The sequence below is a fragment of the Periophthalmus magnuspinnatus genome, chromosome 23, assembly GCF_009829125.3.
Source record: "Periophthalmus magnuspinnatus isolate fPerMag1 chromosome 23, fPerMag1.2.pri, whole genome shotgun sequence".
Taxonomy (NCBI): Eukaryota; Metazoa; Chordata; class Actinopteri; order Gobiiformes; family Gobiidae; genus Periophthalmus; species Periophthalmus magnuspinnatus.
In genome coordinates this window covers 2,393,109-2,414,345 of record NC_047148.1, presented here as the reverse complement: position 1 = coordinate 2,414,345, position 21,237 = coordinate 2,393,109, and the positions used below count along the sequence as shown (strand labels likewise).

The 21,237-nt window shown below is 38.9% G+C and overlaps 1 protein-coding gene across 1 annotated transcript in view; it reads right to left on the bottom strand.

The window, feature by feature from the left end:
- LOC117391866 (adiponectin receptor protein 2-like) overlaps nt 1–21,237 on the bottom strand; it is a 60,210-nt gene that overhangs the window by 29,328 nt on the left and 9,645 nt on the right. Inside the window, exons 2-3 of the mRNA XM_033989794.2 lie at nt 9,208–9,260; nt 7,213–7,476 (exon numbers count right to left, since the gene is read on the bottom strand). Of these exons, the coding sequence (XP_033845685.1) occupies nt 7,213–7,374 (162 nt within the window). The 5' untranslated portion in view covers nt 7,375–7,476; nt 9,208–9,260. The remainder of the gene's footprint in view (nt 1–7,212; nt 7,477–9,207; nt 9,261–21,237) is intronic.

Sequence of the window (21,237 nt, the reverse complement as noted above, 5' to 3'; positions counted from 1 at the left end):
AATTTGATGCCCTATTTTACTCTATATTCTCGAATAGAGTCTATTAAAATTAATGTTCTACCGAGGCTGTTATATTTGTTTCAGACCTTACCTATATATATTGATCAGAATACATTTAATGAATGGGACAAAATGATATCACGATATATGTGGGAAGGAAAGAAACCTAGAGTTAGCTTCAAAACCTTGCAATTGACTAAAGATAAAGGAGGTTGGGGCTTGCCATCCCTAAAGAATTATTACCGGGCAGCACAGATGAAGACCGTCATATACTGGTGTGATGTATTATACACTGCTCAATGGAAAAGTATTGAGGAGAAAACCTTTTCTGTCCCAATGCAAGCGACCTTGGCGGACCCGGATATACAAAAATATATTGATTGGGTGGGTAATCCATGGGTTGGGTGTACTCGTTCTGTGTGGAAAAATGTAGTGAAAGAATACAAATTGGATACAGACATCACAGTTCTGAAGTGGTATGCATATGATGCAGATTTTGTACCAAACAGATTAGATTCACGGTTCGAAATGTGGTCTTCCAGGGGACTACCAATAATAAGCAAGTTGATTAAAGACGGTAAATTGATTAGTTTTGAAATACTGAGACATAAATATAATTTGGAAAAGCAAGATTTTTACCGATACTTACAAATATGGCATTACATAGACTCAAAAATTCATATGGTGTCAGAGGTGAACATGAACCTGGTAAAAGTGCTTAAGCATGCATATGATGGTAATAATAAGAAACTTATTTCACTTTTGTATAAATTTATGACAAATCATAAGTCCAATTCAACAGGAAAGGTTGAGGTACTATGGGAGAAAGAAGCAGGAATAAACATAACAGAGGAAGAATGGACATCTATATGGAAACATCAATGGAAATGTACTGCCTCAAAAAGATGCAAGGAGTTTGGCTGGAAAACTTTGATTAGATATTTTATCACCCCATGTCAGAAGACTCACTATGACAGAAATCCTCCCATCTGCTGGAGAAACTGCGGGAACCAACGAGCGGATCACTTTCATATTTTTTGGGACTGCCCATTGATTAAGAAATATTGGTCTGATGTTCATAGAACATTGCAGGACATATTCAAATGTACATTTCCCCTGGAAATAAAAACTGTTTTCTTTGGATATGTACCACAGGACTGGATGAAAAAGGATAAATGCTTATTTAGCTCCTTGTTGGTCGCAAGCAAGAAATCTGTAACAAAGAAATAGTTGGCACGGGAAGGACCCAATTTGACAATGTGGTGGGAAATTACATTGGACATTTATCGAATGGAGGAGATGACAGCATTGGTGAATGACAGGCAAGGTTGGTTTGTGTCCTGTTGGAAGAAGTGGGTGGAATATGTAAATCTAGAAATGCCCAATTTTATTTAAGAATATGACAAAATGGAAGATTTGTTCCATTTTTTCTGTGTTATGGTGGAAATGATGGGAATGGTTGTTGGAAGAAGGAAAAAATGTGTATGTTAACAGTCTCCACCATTATAAAACACTAAAATTCATAAATAAAGAATAAAAAAATAAAAAATGTGTATCAAAATTAGATATGAAAAATAAATAAATAAATAATAATAATAATAATAATAATAATAATAATAATAATAATAATAATAATAATCATCATCATCATCATCATCATCTTTCCTGGGCAGTATTTTGTGTTGAAAATTACTCGAGAAAACACCATTTTTCTATTATCATTGAAGTATCAAAGTTGAAAACAGAAGTTTTCATACACTATATAAAAAGACACACATGCTTTTTGTTCTGACATGAAATCAGACTAAATTTTTTTTCAGTTTTAGGTCAATTAGGATTACCAAAATGATTTTTATTTGCTAAATGCTAGAATAATTAAAGGACAATTTTTCATTACTTTTTTTAAAGTCAGAAATTTACATAGATTTCATTAGTATTTGGCAGATTGCATTTAAACTGTATGACTTGCATCAAACGTTTCAGATATTCTTCCACAAGCTTCTCTCAATAGTTGGCAGGACGTTTGGTCCATTCCTCCAGACAAACCTGGTGTAACTGAGCCAAGTTTGTAGGCCACCTTTCGCACATCCCTGTTCAGGTCTGCCCATAAATTTTCAATAAGATTGAGATCTTTGTGATGGCCACTTCAAAACATTGACTGTGTTATCCTTAAGCCACTTTGTAACCAGTTTGGCAGTATGCTTCGGATCATTGTCCATTTGGAAGACCCATTTGCGCCCAAGCTTTAACCTTACTGTTTTCTTTTGACTTTCCCATGATATTGCACAAAGAAACTGTGTTTCAGGTGTGCCTTCAAATACATCTACAGGTGTCTCTCTAATTCAAATCTTGACAATAAACCTATCAGAAGCTTTCAAAGACATGACATCATAATCTGGGTTTTCCCAAATAGTTTAAACGCATAGTAATCTTACTGCAAGTAAACTTCTGATTTTGAAAAAAGTAATGGAATATTGTCTCTCTTTATTCTGGTATTTAACAAATAGAAATAATTTTGGTAATCCTAATTGGCCTAAAACAGGAAATGTTTAGTCTTTTTCTCACTGCCTGAACTGAAGTTTCAACTGTAAGTGGAACAATAACAAAGCCCCAAGAGAATAGTTGTACAGTGCAGCTTTAATTATGGATGGTATGTACCCAATTGTGTTCTTAATAGACTGAATGCATGAATAAGTGAATGAATACTGTAAGAGTATGTTTAGGATATGTTTATAACTGTAGTAACAGTTACTTACTTGAGCAAATCCTTGGTAGTTTTTAGTAACTGTTCCCTTTTAAACAAAAAAATATTTATTGTTAGTGTGAGGTTAAAGCTCATTCATCTAAGTTGATACTTTGCAAGACCATTCTCATCCATGTTGATTTGATCACTGTAATTAATTTTACATTACCATAAAACCAAATGGATTTTACCTTTAGAACCACAAGGGTATGGCACTTTTACCAACTTTATGCACCACTTTATATGCACATTTTACGCAAAGCTTCCAGGAAACATGTCTGCCTTACAAATATTCCGCTTTATTTTTAGACCTTGCAAATCACGCTACTATTCAATATCTGCGAGAGACAAGAAGTACGGCGCGAATCAGGCAAGAGCTAAGGACGTGACAATGTGTCACTAATTACTGAGGAGTGAATCATCACGAGTAAGCACAAGGAGGAGGAGGAAAAGGAAGAGGAGGAGGAAGATTAATATAGTAAGCTATAGTAAAGTAAACTAACCTAACACTGGCCTAAAATGTCGTCAGAAACCTATTCACTTATTGATAAATTCACTGAAAACAGTAAATAATGCCCCTCCCTGAACCGCCACCTTAACGTGGTGGAGGGGTTTGAGTGCCCGAATGATCCTGGGAGCTATGTTGTCGGGGGCTTCATGCCCCTGGTAGGGTCACCCATGGCAAACAGGTCCAGGGAGATGGGACAGACGAAGAGCGGTTCAGAAGCCCCTTATGAAAAGAGAAAGATCAAGGCTAGCTACGTCGCCCGGACCGGCGTTACCGGGGCCCCACCCTGGAGCCAGGCCTGGGGTGGGTGCTCGACAGCGAGCGTCTGGTGGCCAGGCTTCTCCCCACAGGGCCCGGCCGGGCTCGGCCCGAAGGAGTGACGTGGGGCCGTCCTCATGTGGACCCACCACCCGCAAGAGGATCCGTAAGGGGCTGGTGCATAGAGATCTGGGCGGCAGTCAAAGGCGGGAACCTTGATGACCAGATCTCCGGACATGGAGACTGGCTCTGGGGACATGGAATGTCACCTTGCTGGGGAGGAAGGAGCCTGAGCTGGTGTGGGAGGTTGAGCGTTACCGACTATATATAGTCGGCCTCACCTCCACGCACAGCTTGGGCTCTGGAACCCAACTCCTTGAGAGAGGCTGGACTCTCCATTTCTCTGGCGTTGCCCACAGGGAGAGGCGGCGAGCTGGTTTGGGCTTGCTCATTGCCCCACAGCTCAGCCGCATCATGTTGGGGTACACCCCGGTGAACGAGAGGGCCTGCGCCTTCAGGTCGGGGAAAGGTCTCTCACTGTTGTGTCAGCCTATGGGCCAAACAGCAGTGCAGAGTACCCGGCCTTCTTGGAGTCCCTGGGAGGGGCACCAGACAGTGCACCAACTGGGGACTCCGTTGTTCTGCTGGGGGACTTCAACGCCCATGTGGGTAACGACAGTGACACCTGGAGGGGCGTGATTGGGAAGAACAGCCTCCCTGATCTTAACCCGAGTGGTGTTTTGTTATTGGACTTCTGTGCTAGTCACAGTTTGTCCATAACGAACACCATGTTCGAGCACAAGGTGGTGCACGTGGCACCAGGACACCTTAGGTTGGAGGTCGATGATCAACTTTGTTGTCGTGTCATCTGATCTCCAGCCGCGTGTCTTGGACACTCGGGTGAAGAGAGGGGCTGAGCTGTCAACTGATCACCACCTGATGGTGAGTTGGATCCGCTGGCGGAGGAGGAAGCCAGACAGACCTGGCAGGCCCAAGCGCATCGTGAGGATCTGCTGGGAACGTCTGGCAGAGCCCTCTGTCAGAGGGATCTTCAACTCACACCTCTGGGAGAACTTCTCCCTGATCCCGAGGGAGGCTGGGGACATGGACTCTGAGTGGGCCATGTTCTCCACCTCTATTGTCGGTGCGGCCGCTCGAAGCTGTGGTCGTAAGGTCTGCGGTGCTTGTCGCGGCGGCAATCCCCGAACCCGGTGGTGGACACCGGAAGTAAGGGATGCTGTCAAGCTGAAGAAGGAGTCCTATAGAGCCTTGTTGGCTCGTGGGACTCCTGAGGCAGCCGATGAGTACCGGCGGGCCAAGGGGGCGCGGTCACAGAGGCAAAAACTCAAGGTTGGGAGGAGTTTGGGGAGGCCATGGAGGAGGACTATCAGACGGCCTCAAAGAAATTCTGGCAATGTGCGGGTGGAGAGCTGCTGACCTCGACTGGGGATGTTGTCGGGCGGTGGAAGGAATACTTTGAGGATCTCCTCAATCCCACCGTCACGTCTTCCGAGGAGGAAGCAGAGACTGGGGACCCGGAGGCGGACTCAACCATCACCCTGGCTGAAGTCACCGAGGTGGTTGGCAAGCTCCTCGGTGGAAAGGCTCCGGGGGTGGACAAGATCCGTCCTGAGTACCTCAAGTCTCTGGATGTTGTGGGACTGTCTTGGCTGACACGTCTCTGCAACATCGCGTGGCGGTCGGGGACAGTACCTCTGGACTGGCAGACCGGGGTGGTGGTCCTCCTGTATAAGAAGGGGGACCGGAGGGTGTGTTCCAATTACAGGGTAATCACACTCCTCAGCCTTCCCGGTAAGGTCTATTCCAGGGTACTGGAGAGGAGAATCCGACCAATAGTCGAACCTCGGATTCAAGTGAAGCAGTGTGGTTTTCGTCCTGGTCGTGGAACACTGGACCAGCTCTATACTCTCCATCGGTTCTCGAGGGTTCATGGGAGTTTGCCCAACCAGTCCACATGTGTTTTGTGGACCTGGAGAAGGCATTCGACCATGTCCCTCGTGGTGTCCTTTGGGGGGTGCTCTGGGAGTATGGGGTCTGAGGCTCTTTGCTAAGGGCTGTCCGGTCCCTGTATGATTGGAGCAGGAGCTGTGTTCGCATGGCAGTAAGTCAGACCTGTTCCCGGTGCATGTTGGACTCCGCCAGGGCTGCCCTTTGTCACCGGTTCTGTTCATTATATTTATGGACAGAATTGCCTCAAGTGGAGGAGTTCAAGTATCTCGGGGTCTTATTCACGAGTGAGGGAAGGATGGAGCGTGAGATTGACAGGCGGATCGGTGCAGCGTCTACAGTGATGCGGTCGCTGTATCGGTCCGTTGTGGTGAAGAAGGAGCTGAGCCGGAAGGCGAAGCTCTCGATTTACCGGTCAATCTACCCTCACCTATGGTCATGAGCTTTGGGTAATGACTGAAAGGACAAGATCGCGGATACAAGCGGCCGAAATGGGTTTCCTCTGCAGGGTGGCTGGGCGCACCCTTAGAGATAGGGTGAGGAGCTCAGTCACATGGGAGGAGCTCAGAGTAGAGCCGCTGCTCCCACACGTCGAGAGGAGCCAGCTGAGGTGGCTCGGGCATCTGCTCAGGATGCCTCCTGGACACCTCCCTAGGGAGGTGTTCTGGGCATGTCCCACCGGGAGGAGGCCCCGGGGAAGACCTAGGACACACTGGAGGGACTATGTCTCTTGGCTGGCCTGGGAATACCTTGGGGTCCCACCGGAGGAGCTGGAGGACGTGTCCGGAGTGAGGGAAGTCTGGGAGTCCCTGCTTAGACTGCTGCCCCCGCGACCCGGCCCCGGATAAGCGGAAGAAAATGGATGGATGGAAGTAAATAAATAAATAAATAAATAAATAGGTGTTGCTCGTCACCCTACAAATTTACCATACAACTGAATCCATACAGTACCAAATACTAAAAACAAAAAAAACATTTATAAAGCTTATTATTACATTTTATTATCTCACTACAGCAATCAGCATTCAAAAAGTATACTGACAAACTACATGAGTTAACATTTATTTATGAAAATTAAGGTGTGGAATTCATGACCCTACTCAAACTGTTAAAAGCAGACTGTTCTCTGTCCTTTAAAGCTGGACATGGCATACATGTTGTATTATTGATATGTTTGTGGACATGGAGTAGTCTTTCTCTGAGAGCCATGTATTTGAGCAAAATTTGCCATGTCCAAGTACAGATATATTGTATAAACAGCTCTAGAGGTCAAAATAAGTCTGCTGTGCATTGTCTGCATCTAATTAGAAAGCATTTAATTGTACAAAAATTGTAAAGAAGTGCGTGTTAGCTAGTTGTTGTTAGCATTACTGCCACGGCAAACCTCTGCTCTGGTCTCTTAGAGTTGAGAAAAGGGCTTATAAACTCATCATGATGAATAATTAAGGTAAATCAGGAATACGTTTGGACCCCTGTAAACTGTTTAAACTAGTTCAGTTTTTTATATTTTTCAAGACAACAGAAATCAGGTACAGTGCCACTACATTGAGACATCTACTAACACAATCTAAAATACATGGGATTCTTCTATTAGTTGAGCTGTTAATATTTCAGTCTTCACTCAGTTAATGCTACTAGATGAGTTTACTGTGTACTCTGAACTGAAACCTGATTTGAAAAGGTATTCTTAAAGTGAGACTAAGCACCTATCTGTACTTGTGAGTTTGGTACTTACACCATTACGAGAGGGGCACACTGCAGCGATGAGGTGATTGTTTAACCCTGAGGTGGTGGTCTCCTCTTTGCCTCGTGGACTCATCGGAGATGTAGTCTTCGCCTCTTTACTCTCTGTGGACTCGGGGATGTTGGCAGTTCTGTGTCTCAGCACGAAGGCCATGCCCTCGGCTCTGCTCGCCTCTCCTCCGTCCAGCTTCAAAGGCTGGACTCTGCTTTGGTGAAGACTGGAGACTGAAGTCCACAGGGAGCAAATTAGACTGGACTGGGGGCAAATACAGGCAGAGTTATAAAGCTATTCACGTTATCAGATTATAGATGTAGTCATGTAGATTATAGATGTAGTCATATAGTCTGATGTGAGTTATCTAATTTCTTTCTGATTGTTTCAAACTTATACAAATTTATGCACTTTCTCACCCCACACATATCATCCCAGTTCAGCTACAGGCCTCTACATCTCTACCGTGGCAGCCTCCTCAGTATCTCTTTTTCAACATCACCTTTATAAGTCTCGATAAACAAGTTCTATGCCACAATGATAGCACTATTTATGTCATTTTTGAAGTTTAAATTTTAAGTGTTAGTATCAATTTTTGAAGGTCTATAGTCTATAGATATATTTTTTGGACTATAAGTGGCACATAGTTCATAGTTTCATAGTTTGGCCAGGGGTGCGACATATACTCAGATGTGACTTAAATGTGAAATTATTAAATTATTAAATATATATAGTTTCACATCTTCAGTACTTTCACACTGACAAGTGTGCCAGGCCACGAGGAAGCAGCGCTTCGTCTACAGGAAGCGGAGTTGTTCAGAAGCAACACAGATGAAGAATTCAATGGATTTAGTGATTCGGCGTGAGACCAAGAGTAAACTTGTCAGCTTGTTTTTTATGCTTTAGTTATCTGATTACCTGTTAATATCTTACGTTGACATACCAGACAGGTATTCAGTTTGTTGTCTATGCTTCATGTAGCTGAATAAATATGTGTATGTAACGGTTGATTATACATGTTACTGTTCACTTGTTTGACCACTAGATAGTGATGTTGTGTTTGTAATACCTGTAAGAAAATGTACTTGACTAGTTTTCTTTTGTACATTTCATATTAAATTTCCCCTTATTTATTTCCCCTTCATTTATAAGACTGTAAAGGTGATAATTGTGCATTTGGAACAATATTGTAAATGTTTAGTTTATCATAAGTCTAGTGTAAGGTCACAAAAACAACTTCCTGTTTTCCGGTTCAGCCTTTTATGCTAATGCGAAGTCTTACTCTACAGAGCACTATTTAAGAAATAATTGAAAAATAAAATATAAAGTTTTCGTTTCACCGGTTTCTTTACTAGCAGGCCAAAGTGGTATGTATATTTTCCATGTGTTCATATGCAATTTTGTCTGTATAAGTAATATGAGCCAGAGCTTGGTATATTTTATGTGTTTGCTAGTTCTACGGTGTGAACTGTGATGAAGAAGGAAAACCACAGTAAACACCAGTGAAAAGAACTCTCATGCCTCCTGTGTTTGTGGATAAGCCAGCATATGTTACGTGATCATAGCTTATCTGATTAACTGTTAACGTCTTATGTGAATATACCAGACGCGTTTTCAGTTAGTTGTCTATGTGTTACATTAGCGTGCTGTACTCCTATTCAGCCTGTTGTTCTCTATTTTATTGTTATTATTATATCTCACCTTTAAATATAAAATGTCTGTTGTTGGTCTCGGATTTTGTAAAATAAATTTCCACAAAAAATGCAACTTATATATGTTTTCTTCATTATTATGCATTTTTTACTCCGGAGTGATATGTAGTCCGGAAAATACGGTATATATTTCAAGACGAACAAATCATGATATCCATTTATTTGCATTGGCTAAAGTTTTTACCTACTATGGTCCAAGCACTGCAGTTTTTCCACATCATAAAAGTTTTCACACCAATACAAGTTTTAGTACAGTGTAAAAAAGCATATATAAAATACCTACCTGGAGCTTTCAAGTTGGGGCTGTGGGGTCACTCAGATGTTTCTGCAAAATATCTGGAAAGACAAAAAGAGAAAAAAACAAAAAATATATTAACCACAACAATGCATGCTCTAAAATCCTATATAATCATATGCATATGATAACCTCTCACCACCATCAATAACACAAGGAAATATGCAGACAAGGTTGGTGAAGTGTGTTGCTCAAGGACACAATTGAAGAATGAAGTGCCGTTTGTGGGAATCGACCTTTAAAGCAAGTAGGCAATTCTCTACTAACTGAGCTATTTATCTCTTTAGGGAGGCTTTATTGATGGTGATGGTTGGTTGTTAGTAACATTACTCACAAACGCATCATTTTATATTTTATTTTCATATTTTGCTATTTTCCCAAAAAAATAAAAGTTGCATTATATTTGTTTAATGATTTGGATCTGAAAGTTGCTTGTCAAAAAGCATTAAATCACAAGACCACAAGAGCCAATTAGTGTCTGCCATCTCTGTCATGGGACGCTTCTCAGTGAGGAAGTAAATGTACTACAAAGTTTACTCTCACTTTTTATCATACTACTGCACGGTTGGAGATACAGGTATGTCCTTCATTGGCTTTTTTGTTCAGTCATTTTTTTCATCCTAGTGAGCCAAAACCCATATGACAAGTGTTGGACATTGCCATGGCAACATGGTTGAAAATAGAGAGAAGTCCTCATTGTTTTTTTGCTCAATATGGCAACACAAAATGTCCATGGCAACACGGCTGAAAACACAGGTAAGTCCTCATTGGCTCTTTTGTTCAGTATGGCAAGATAGATGTCCACGCCAAATTTCAATGGTCTTTGACAAACAAAATTTTGTGGCCCTATTAAAATATTCAAGGGGGCGCTGTAAAAAGTTTTACATCAAAGCTATACATATTTTACATTGTTGTGTTCAGGTTTTCAGTGCGCTCAAATGTTTCATTGGGTCCGACTCACTTCGACATTACCTGTGAGAAATATGCATGTTTCTACGCTTTTCAAAATTCCCACTGATTTGCGGATTAGCCATACTCATATTTTAGAAATCACCAAAAAAATAAATAATATTTAATTGGGGTCTAAATTATTTTGACAAATTTTCAAGCCTTTTGAATGAAATTCCAAGGTGGAGATATGAAAAGTAAGAAAAATAGGGTTCCACTCAATATGACGACTTTCTGTTTGGTTTAGGATAGGGTCATAATATTTTTTTTTACTTAGCATGACAATAGCCCATGATATGACAAGCTTCATCTTTCTGTTTAAAAAGGTTTGGGCTCTTCTTCTTTGCTTTTGCACTTTTTAAGGGGGTGCCAAGGAGAAATTTTTCATCTTTTTTAATTGTGCTTTTTGATTACTCCTGCTGGGAAACTTGAATTTTAGGCCATAGTTGGATTAGTGTAGAGCAGGGATGTCAAACTCAATTGCACTGGGGGCCAAAATTCAAAACACACTTTAGGTCGCGGGCTGAACAGGATAAACACTTATTGAACACACTAAAATTATTATTATTTTTTTTTTTTTACATAAATATGAATAAAAAACAGACTGGAACATTATTCCAGAATAAATACATTTCTGCCTGAATTGGATATAATTTTTGGATATGAAATTCTAAGAGGGCGCTAGAGAGCCATTTTGTATGATACCACTGTGATTTGCATATCATTGCGTTCAGCTCACAAGTCTGCATAAATGCTCTATTGGCTTTTTCCAAACAAAAATGTCTGTTGAAATTTTGAAAAATCTGACATTTTGTTTAAAATTCACCATCACCACACTCAAAGTCATTATCCAAATGTAATTGATAATCTTTACTTGCACATGGGTCTTGTGTGTTTTGGCCAAATTTGAAGTGTTTGCGATGAAAACTGTGCCAGGAGATGTCCTAATTGCAAGGGTGTGCGCTTTTGTCATTCCCAGGTTTGCTCCAATATGGCTGACATCCTGTATGGTTTAGAGCGGGGCCATAATATCATTTTTGTCATCTCCTGTTCTATTTTTTGGTGCAAGTTTAAGATTTTTACGTTGATTTTTTCCCAGGTCGGACTTCCATTGGCTCCATGAAAATCAAAGTTTGAGGTGGCAGTATGGAGAAAACTTTCATAAATTTTTCTCGGGTTCTTTGGTCACAGTTAGAGCTCATAGAGTTCTAATTTTTGATACTGGTCATGGGCATGTCGGGTGGTGTTTGCAACTTGATTTTTTACCATTTTTAGGGCTCCGGACGCGGTTTTAATTAGTCCCTCACCGGGACCTGGTCCCAGGCTCGGGCCTAAGTATGTATCTGCAAAGATAACTGGGTTTGAATTTTAAACTAAACTACTTTCGCACTAAGGCCTTGACCACATGAAAGCCCAGTGCTTCCATGTGTCCCCATGTATTTCTCATTTCCATATCTGCAGAGCTAATCTAGAGTAAATGATGAGATCTGGAGTTGCCACCTCCCATTCCCATAACACTGTTCCTGCATGCATACTACTTCAGCTGCTACTGTCTAAAATCATTTTTCTATGTTTTTTATTTTAATTATACTGTTCTTTATAAAGCAATTTAGGTTTAATTAATAGTTTCAAATCATAGAAGATTTGACCAACATATATAAATTTCTATTGCAAGCTATAATTTTAAGCTAGTTAGTTGTGCATCTTATTTTACTACAATTACCACAACTATTTGTTAATTATAAATCAAGTATTTTTTATGCTTTATTAAGGTGTAGTAGTCATTATAAAAGTAGTACCATTGCCCTGTACATTTGTTATTAATTATCTCAACCTGTAATATTTTTTTAATAGTTATTGTTATTGTTGTTGTTGTTCCTGTTATGTTAAAGTAATTGTCTTGTGTTATTGCTATGCACGATTATTCCTTCTCCCTTTGCAAAACACAGTGAATCTCCAGAGCACCAATCATTTCCAGCACGCCCCTAAAATCCAACACTAATGCTATGTAAACAAAGGCCTTAAGAGAAAATGCAACAGTTATAGACCTCTGAGGGTCTAATATGATGTAAATTCTAGTTTGGTGCAAGGTTGAAACAATTTGAATTTTAAATAGCCAGTACTAGGGATGGGACGATATTAAAATTTAAACTCACGACTATTGTGAGCAAAATAATCGGGACTAATGATATTATCACGATAATTATTAAACCAAGGCAATAGGCTTAGACAACCCAAACTGTGTTGTTCACATATGTGGACACCAGGTCCTAGGAGGTTACAGGTATTCAGATTAATTCATGATTTTTGTAAAAGCATGCGCCACTGCCAGCATGCTGTGCAATCAGCTGTGCAAAATGCTGTTGAGCTAGCGCTAACCTAGAGATAGCAAGTGTCAACAGCAATGCAGGATAACCATCCTGTATTTCTAGATGGTTATTCTATATATATCATATATCGTCCCATCCCTTTATCCATGTATTTCATGAAAACATTCTTTACTCTGGTCATATTGTAAAAGCAGCTATTTGTTAAACAAATCAGAATTATATTGTCTGTAGGGATGGGACGATATTGTTAATCGCGATAAAAAAAATTGTCCACAATTAATTGTTCGTGGCAGACCGAACAGATTTCACATTTGGAATACTTTCCTGCAACAGATTGGACATGGAGGATCTAACTTATTTTATGGAAATAAGGTCTTCACTGGATCATATTCTCTGGACCTGTATGGAATAAATGAGACCAACTTTCTGGGAATATGTTGATGTTTGACAGAACCAGAGCCTTCAAAGTTAAGTGAAGTCCAAATCCAAATTTTTGGCTTTTCTGTAATTGCGGCTTTCCTGTCAGCACTGTGGTGATTGCAGGTGAAAGTGGTTTGCATATTCATAAAGACGAGCACCGTAGCTTTCATTTGACGTGTAGATTGTTTGTGTGGGTGATGCAGAAGTACAGTGGCTTGCAAAAGTATTCCCTGGAACTTTTTCACATATTGTCATGTCAAAACCGCAAATTTAAATACATTTTCTTAGCATTTTATGTGAATGAGCAACACAAAACAGCACACATGTGTGAAGTGGAAGGAAATATTTTCAAAGATTTCCAATTTTTTTTTTAAATAAAAAACTTAAAAGTGCAGGGTGTAAAAGTATTCAGCCCCCTTTTTCTTGAATGCAACCAGTTGCTTTTAGAAGTTGCCTGATGATTTTGTAAAGATTGAACGTTGACCTAATGACTAAAAAGAGTCCACCTGTGTGTAATCTTGTCTCAGTACAAATGCAGCTGTGCTGTGAAGGCCACAGAAGTTTGTTAAGAGAGTGTTGAGGAGCAAACCACAAAATGAAGTCAAAGGAGCACACCAAACAGGTCAGAGAAAAAGTTGTGGTGAAGTTTAATCAACAGATTTCTACCCAGACATGGCTGTCCACCAAAACTTACAGAATGGATGGATGAAGCAAAATACAGGGCAATCTTGAAAGAAAACCTGTTGGAGTCTACAAAAGACTTGAGACTGGGGCAGAGGTTCCAGGTATCCACAAAGAACTGACTTAGGGAGACTTAATACATTTGCATGCTGCACTTTTCAGTTTTGTTTTGTTTTTTTAAACTGGAAATAATATATAATTTTCTTTCTACTTCACACTTCACCATTTTGTGTTACTTATTCACATAAAATGCAAATTAAAAAATATTTAAATCTCAGGGGCGGGCCGTGGGAACGTTAACATGTCAATAATTATCGTGATAATATTGTTAATCGCGATTATTTTGGTTACAATAATCGTGAGTCTAAATCTCTATATCATCCCATCCCTAATTGTCTGTACATTTTAGGCATTTTGGTATTTTGGCAAGGCTTTTTGTTTGATGAGAACCCTAAGGAAAGCAACCATCAGGAACAGACAACTGTATCCAATCATGTGGACACTACTGCTGGCTAATTCTGAAACATTTGTCACTCATGGTTAAAAATCAAGTAATGGCACTTCAATTTTTATTTAAAGACATATTTTCTGTATTTTAGTGTATTTCAGAAAAATAGATCCTTTAAGCTGGTTGTCAAGTTAGGTAACAACTACAATAATGTCACATTTAAAATTCCAGTTAAAACATTATGCATGAATACGTTAGCCCCGTTTTGGGGATTTTGGTTTCTAAAAGGTTGCATGTGAAAGTCAGTTTGGCAGTATGTAAATAAATGTTTGCTAAACGGGCACACATTTGCAACAGGAAATGCCAAACAAAATGTACAGGTGGAGGAAGTGTTGAAAACCAAAGACAAAACTTGATAAAGAGCAGTTGCAAAACAATATTCAACAACTTTTAGAGAAGTGAGAGACATGCAGGAACCAATATCAGTAAAATGCCATGTGATTCAAAGTGATGTCATTTCTGTCTACTTCCCTGTCATCTATTTTACAAAATGGCACTGATGGCTGATGATCAAGACCAAGACAATCCTGTTATTTGATATTTGTCGATTTTGCTTTTAAAATCCAAACCAAGGCCCACAAATTTATTTTAAGTTGAAGTAAAGACCACAAATTAAGTTTTTGCTTTTGTAAAAATAATGACAAAATGTATTCATCTGGGAATTGATTTGATATGTTTGTGTAAAGCCACAATGCTCTTCTATTTCTATCTTGACTCATTCATCTATTAAAAAAGGGCACACATAGAATGGAGCATCCCAAAATATATCGGTATCGAATACCAAATATACTGGAACTAATAAATCGCCCACCCCTAGTCAAAATCTTGGAAAAATATATTTGTAAAAGTAAGGAATTCAGTTCACCAAGCAAAGAGAACTAATTAATCAACTATAAGAAAAATGTAAGTATTAAAATCTGAGCACTAGAACTAAAAATGAAATACACTACAATACACTACAAATGAATGAAAAAGTGAGCACACTCACAGGGGATTTCACATTCACACTAGATTAAAGGGGATGTACCTGATTTTCTTCATGTAATAAAATAAAACGTGTTTTACCCCAGTACAGACATAATGTTTTTATCCTCCCCGAACCAGTAAGAGAGTCTGGTACACTATTTGCATGCTAGTTGTTGTTAGCATTACAGTGATTCTATTCCAGCCTCTGAAAGTTGTTAAAAGTGCTTATAAACTCATCACTGTGAGTAATTACGATGGTAGAAGGCTTTAGGAAAATGAGGAATAACTTTGGACCACTGCAAACAGTTTAAAATGAACTAAATCTGGTTTTAAGACCGTAAAAATCAGGTACTGCATGTTAACTTGCTACAGCAACATCCTTACCAAACTACCCATATAAAACAATCTCCTTCCAATAAACCATCTTTATCTTTCAATTATTCATGTAGTCTTGGCAAAATAAGCCACGGGCCAACAGTACTTTCACATCTGCTTGCCTGCTTCACTGTTTAAATCTAGAGTCAGGAAGTGCATTGACAGGACCCTAGGGTGACTGTTTAATCTTGAAGAAAAAAAATGTCTAAAAACAGCTCAGTGGCCTGGAGGGAGAGCACATGTGGCCAGCTAGGTAACACTAGGTCAAAGTCTGCAGATGACCAACGCTTTCACTACACAAGATGGAGAAGAGGAGATGGGCTTCCTCTTTTGGCAAAATGAACTGGGCTGAGTCATTCAACCTTTGGGATAGTTTCAATAGAGCTCACAGTTAAGATGGCAATGTGTTTAGTATAAGTCATTAAAATTATTGCCACTATAAATGCTACAACAACTACATATATTACACTACTACTAATTAGTGTTGCCAAAAACTATACCCATATCTCAAGAATTGATACTGCAAAAATACAACCCCAATTCGATTGAAGTTGGGATGCTGTGTAAAACTTAAAAAAAATACAGAATACAATGATTTGCAAATCCTTTTCAACCTATATCAAACTGAATAAACTACAAAGACATTATATTTAATGTTAAAACTGATAAACTTTGTTTGTATGCAAATATTCACTCATTTTCAATTTGATATCTGCAACACGTTCCAATAAAGCTGGGACAAGGGCATGTTTACCATTCTGTTACATCATCTTTCCCTTTAACAACAATCAATAAAGCTCTGGGAACTGAGGACACTAATTGTTGAAGCTTTGCAGGAGGAATCCTTTCCCTTAGCAGACCGAGGTCTACATTGTCGTACTTTGTTAGTTAAACATATTCAGAATACTTTTAGAATGGTCTTCAGTGGTTTCTGAAGTAGTATTACTATACAGCTGTCCCTCACTATAAAGCAGCTCACCTTTCGTGGCCTCGCTGGATTTTCACATTTGTGAATCCGATCTGTGGAGAAGTGACACCGCTTACAGTAGGAAGACATGTTTATGTTTGTTTGTCATGCATTTATTAAATTGCACCATACTGTGGAAAATTTCAATCAAAGCAATGGAGACAACCAGATGGTGTACCCCCTTCCAGAAAACAAAGTGCATTTATGTAGGACAAAACTAGGACTTAACTAGAACTTAATACTTTATCAGAATAAAACAATGAATTATGGATAAAAGGACAAAAATTGCTAGAACAAACTTATTGGCAATTTCACAAGAGAAAATAAAAGGACATAGTTCATTTAACATGGAGGTAATGATGTACTGAGCACAAAAGAGCATTCAGAAAAATAGGGTGAGCCTGAAAGAGTCAGATGCCCTGGATGTTGAAACCATGTCATCGTCTTAAAGATAAAGATAATGTGGTCATGACTTTGCACTGTACAGCTGTTGTCTGATACAAAAACAGCATTTCAAAACAAGTCTTTAGATAGTGAGAAACGGGTGCCTCACATTTTCAATTCATGGGTTTCAACTTCCTGTTCATAGTTGACATTATGAGGACTATTTACTATTCAAAAGATACATTATTATATTTTCAAATGGCAACTGTCCTCATTTTTCTGAACTCATAGACAGGATATGATTTACACTGGTAATCAATGTAGTAATAATTGCTGTGTAAATATTTCATTATATCACTATTGTTTAAGATATATAGTTTGCATTTACACAGTATGGCTTTGTAGAACGAATGCACTTTATGCAATATACAGTGAATACATCAACTGTATCAGCAACTTTACAGTCTCCAATTAACCAATGGAATGTTTGTATCGTCACATTTTCTTTTATGGAATATGAAGGAAAAAAACTACTTGATTCAAGTTAAACAATATTGATTAAAGGTGCAATATGTAATTTTTCCAGTAGAGGATCAGCCACTTGTTTGTGACCATGGAAATCCTGATGTTTTGCTTGGTATGTTCCACAGTGTGGCATTAAACTAATCACTCTCTAGTTCAAGTTCAAGGTTATTTGTCTTGTGCTTAAGGTACTAGAAAGCACAAGCAATGGAATGGTAAATGGTTAACTAAACCAATTTTTTTTCCCCCTCTTTATCTTGGTGAAGAATCATAGTGCCCGAAAACATTGACGTCACAAACCTTGTAAAGTAGGCATTGAGGTCAAAAATATGACACCTGTTTCTTTCTATGGAAACTAGCAGGTGATTAGGGCTGTCAAACATATCAAAAATGAAATACTAATCAATACTAAAACTAGTATTGAGACTAGATACTCATTTTGAGCAGGTATCGATACTAAAAAACAGGACAAGAATGAACTTTTCCAGAATAGCTTTACAACGGATCTTGAGTTGTATCAAAACAAGTATAAGACCACATAGACCACTATGGAACCTACCCTGGACAACTGAGGGATTACAAAGATATAAGACCACAGGGTGATACAATAGAAAGTACTATGATTCGATGTTGAAAATTACATTCTATTATTTAAAGAAAAAGTGTAAGCCTTTTCCGTATTATTGAAATCGAGTTTTAAATGTTAGCATCATGATAACACTACAGGTGACATTTAAACATTTAAATACAATTGTATTGATTGTTATTTGCTACTTCAGGCCACTCTAATTAAAATCCCTATTTCATTAATACTTTTGACCTAGTTTAAGAAAGTCTGACTTCCTGGACGTTGAAACTACATTGTATGCTTTAAGATTGAGATAAGATATACTTTAGTTATGACTTTGGGCTGTTGGTTGGCTGCTGTCTCAAAGTTCATTTGAAATCCTGTCATTATAAAGTATATAAATGGATTGGCTTGGTCAGCTCTATGACTTCTCTTGCTGGTATATAGCACTGAACAAAATGTGCCTAATATTTCAAGAGTAATATGATCCACATTGTAAACAAGACAAGCAGGATTTTCATAAAGTACCTGATTCATATATTTTTATTTGCCTTTTAGAGCAACCAAACCCAAAGGGAAACAACTAAATGTTTACTCATTGTAGCTGTTGGACAAATGCTATGTAAACTTTAGCAGACCAAATACTTTGACTTGGGTACTAGTCAAATTACTGTATATTTTAGTTTTTCCACAATTCTGAATACATTTAGAAAATAGCCATCCATCCATCTTCTTCTACTTATACAGGGCCGGGTCACGGAGGCAGCAGTCTAAGTAGGGACTCCCAGACTTCCCTCATCCCAGATACATCCTCCAGCTCCTTCGGTGGGACCCCAAGGCGTTCCCAGGCCAGCTGAACGGACCATGTCCATAAATACAATGAACAGAACTGGTGACAAAGGGCAGTCCTGGCGTAATCCAACATGCACTGGGAACAGGTCTGACTTATTGCCGGTAATGCGAACACAGCTCCTACTCCGGTCATACAGGGACCGGACAGCCCTTAGCATACTCCCAGAGCACCCCCCAAAGGACACCACGAGGGACACGGTCGAATGCCTTTTCCAGGTACACAAAGCACATGTGGAGTGGTTGAGTAAACCCCCATGAACCCTCGAGGACCTGATGGAGAGTGTAGAGCTGGTCCAGTGTTCCGCGACCGGGACGAAAATGACACTGCTCCTCCTGAATCCGAGGTTCGACTATTGGTTGGATTTTCCTCTCCCACACAAGTTCCCCCATTTTCTCTAAATGTATAAAAATGCATAAAACTAAAACTTAAGCCAAGTTAACACTCAAATAAAAACAGGGTCAGACCAAGTCTAAAATATAATTAAAACAGGGCTATAACTGAGCTAAACGATATCAGGGCTAAATTTGGCTCAAATCAGTACTAAAGTGTGAATGGAGCCTTATGCTTTTCATTTAAAGATCACTAGTATTAAGTATGTGTTATTTCACTTTCTGGTCAAGTGTACAGCTATGCTAACCAGGTCTTAGCAGAACTCCGTTGGATAAAAATTACATGTTTAACTATATATGTTAAAGCTAAAATGCATAAATATCCCTGCTTAAGCTAACATGTTTAATTATCTATGCTAAAGTTAACATGTCTAAATATTCCAGCTAACACTAACATGTTATATGCTAAAACTAACAGACATAAATATCCCCGCTTAAGCTAACATGTACTTAGTCTGATGTCTTCATATAATGACAAAGAATGACTAAGCCTAGCCTGTGTTTTGTCCTGTCACATCCTTAATCACACAAGTCCTGTTCTTTTCAAAGCAGCCACAGTGACCAAGAGCATTAGAACCTATGACACATACATGATATGAGTTCAGCCTGCCACACCAAACTGCCAGTCATAGAACACAGGGGTGGGCGATATGGAAAAAAATGTATAACATGATTTTCTTGGAGTCAGATCCCAGTTTAAATCTTATCACAATGAAAACTTTGTATTTCCTATTGCTTCTAAGATGTTAAAAAGTCATGACTTGACTCTGACTAAATCCAGCTGTCACTCACTCAGAGCCACGAAGAATCTGTTCAATAAGAAGTGGGTGGGTTTGAGCATAGAACTGTATTTTTTATATGACAATATGACCGAAATATCAGATTGTCAAAAGGGATCAGATCACGGTTCGATTTTTATCACCATATCCCCAACCTGGCCACATTCTGCTTTTTGACCACAAAACACACCACTTCAGCCTTTTGACCCTGTTTATCCTGTCTCTGGTGTTTCAAAGTTTGTTCTGACTTCAGTGAACTTGGACATACTAAAAGTAACTACCTCTTTTTATTAGTATTGCAGTCGTTTTTGTCATATTTGATCTCTGAAAATAAAGGATACGAAATGTTTAACAATGATCTTGTTTTAATTTGGCTTAGCTTGATCTATTTACAAAAAATATAATTCAAGCTAAATGCATCAGTGTGGTATATTTGTTTTAAAGTTAACTTTCATCCATCCATGTAGATAAAGATGCACTATGTAACGTTTTTGCCTCTCTGGAATATTCCAGGTAAAGCAGTAAAATGCCATACTGTGTCTCCATGGAGACACAGTATGGAATTGAACTCGTCGATCTTGCTCTGATCTTGCTCAATCAAAAAAAATTTCAAAGTACACCTTTAGGTCAATTTCCTTCCAACTTCCTTGTATCCATCTGTGAAGTTTTCTTACACTTCTAGCACAATATTTTGCAATATGAATGTTGAATTTTGTCTTAGATAAAAGCAAATAGTTGTTTCCATAGAGATTTCAGCATAACTGACTGAATGTGTGAGCTGCATAGTCAGAAACAAAAGTGACAATCGCAGCAATTTCTGAAACTTCTTCTGGTGAAACTATGTCAGAAAGGAGTGGTAATAGTTGCCTGCCACAAACCTGTCTGTTTAAATGATTCTGCGCTTAATGCATTAGCTGCATTGTGTAACCTTTACTAGCAAATACTTTGTTTAGAGAACAAAGTTGCACCATGTCTGTGTCATCCCTCAGTAGTCCTGGAAGATTCCATTGCAAAAGAACATTTAATTCTGTCAAATGAACAAAAAATATGTCCACTGTCCATTTCAGTTATGGCAAAAAAAAACTATCCCAAAAGAACAATATTAGCTGAATGACATGTTAGCAACCAAAAAAAACATACCTCTACAACTCATTTTGTCAACTTTTTAAAAACAAAAATATTTTAGTATGCAGTCTAACAAAGTTGTTATGATACTAATATTTCAAACTCAATTTCAAGAAGGCGAATGCTTTATACTCAATAATCTACTTAGACAAATTTTTCACACAAAATAAGAGTCTCTATCCATGGGTTTCAGAATGGTGAAA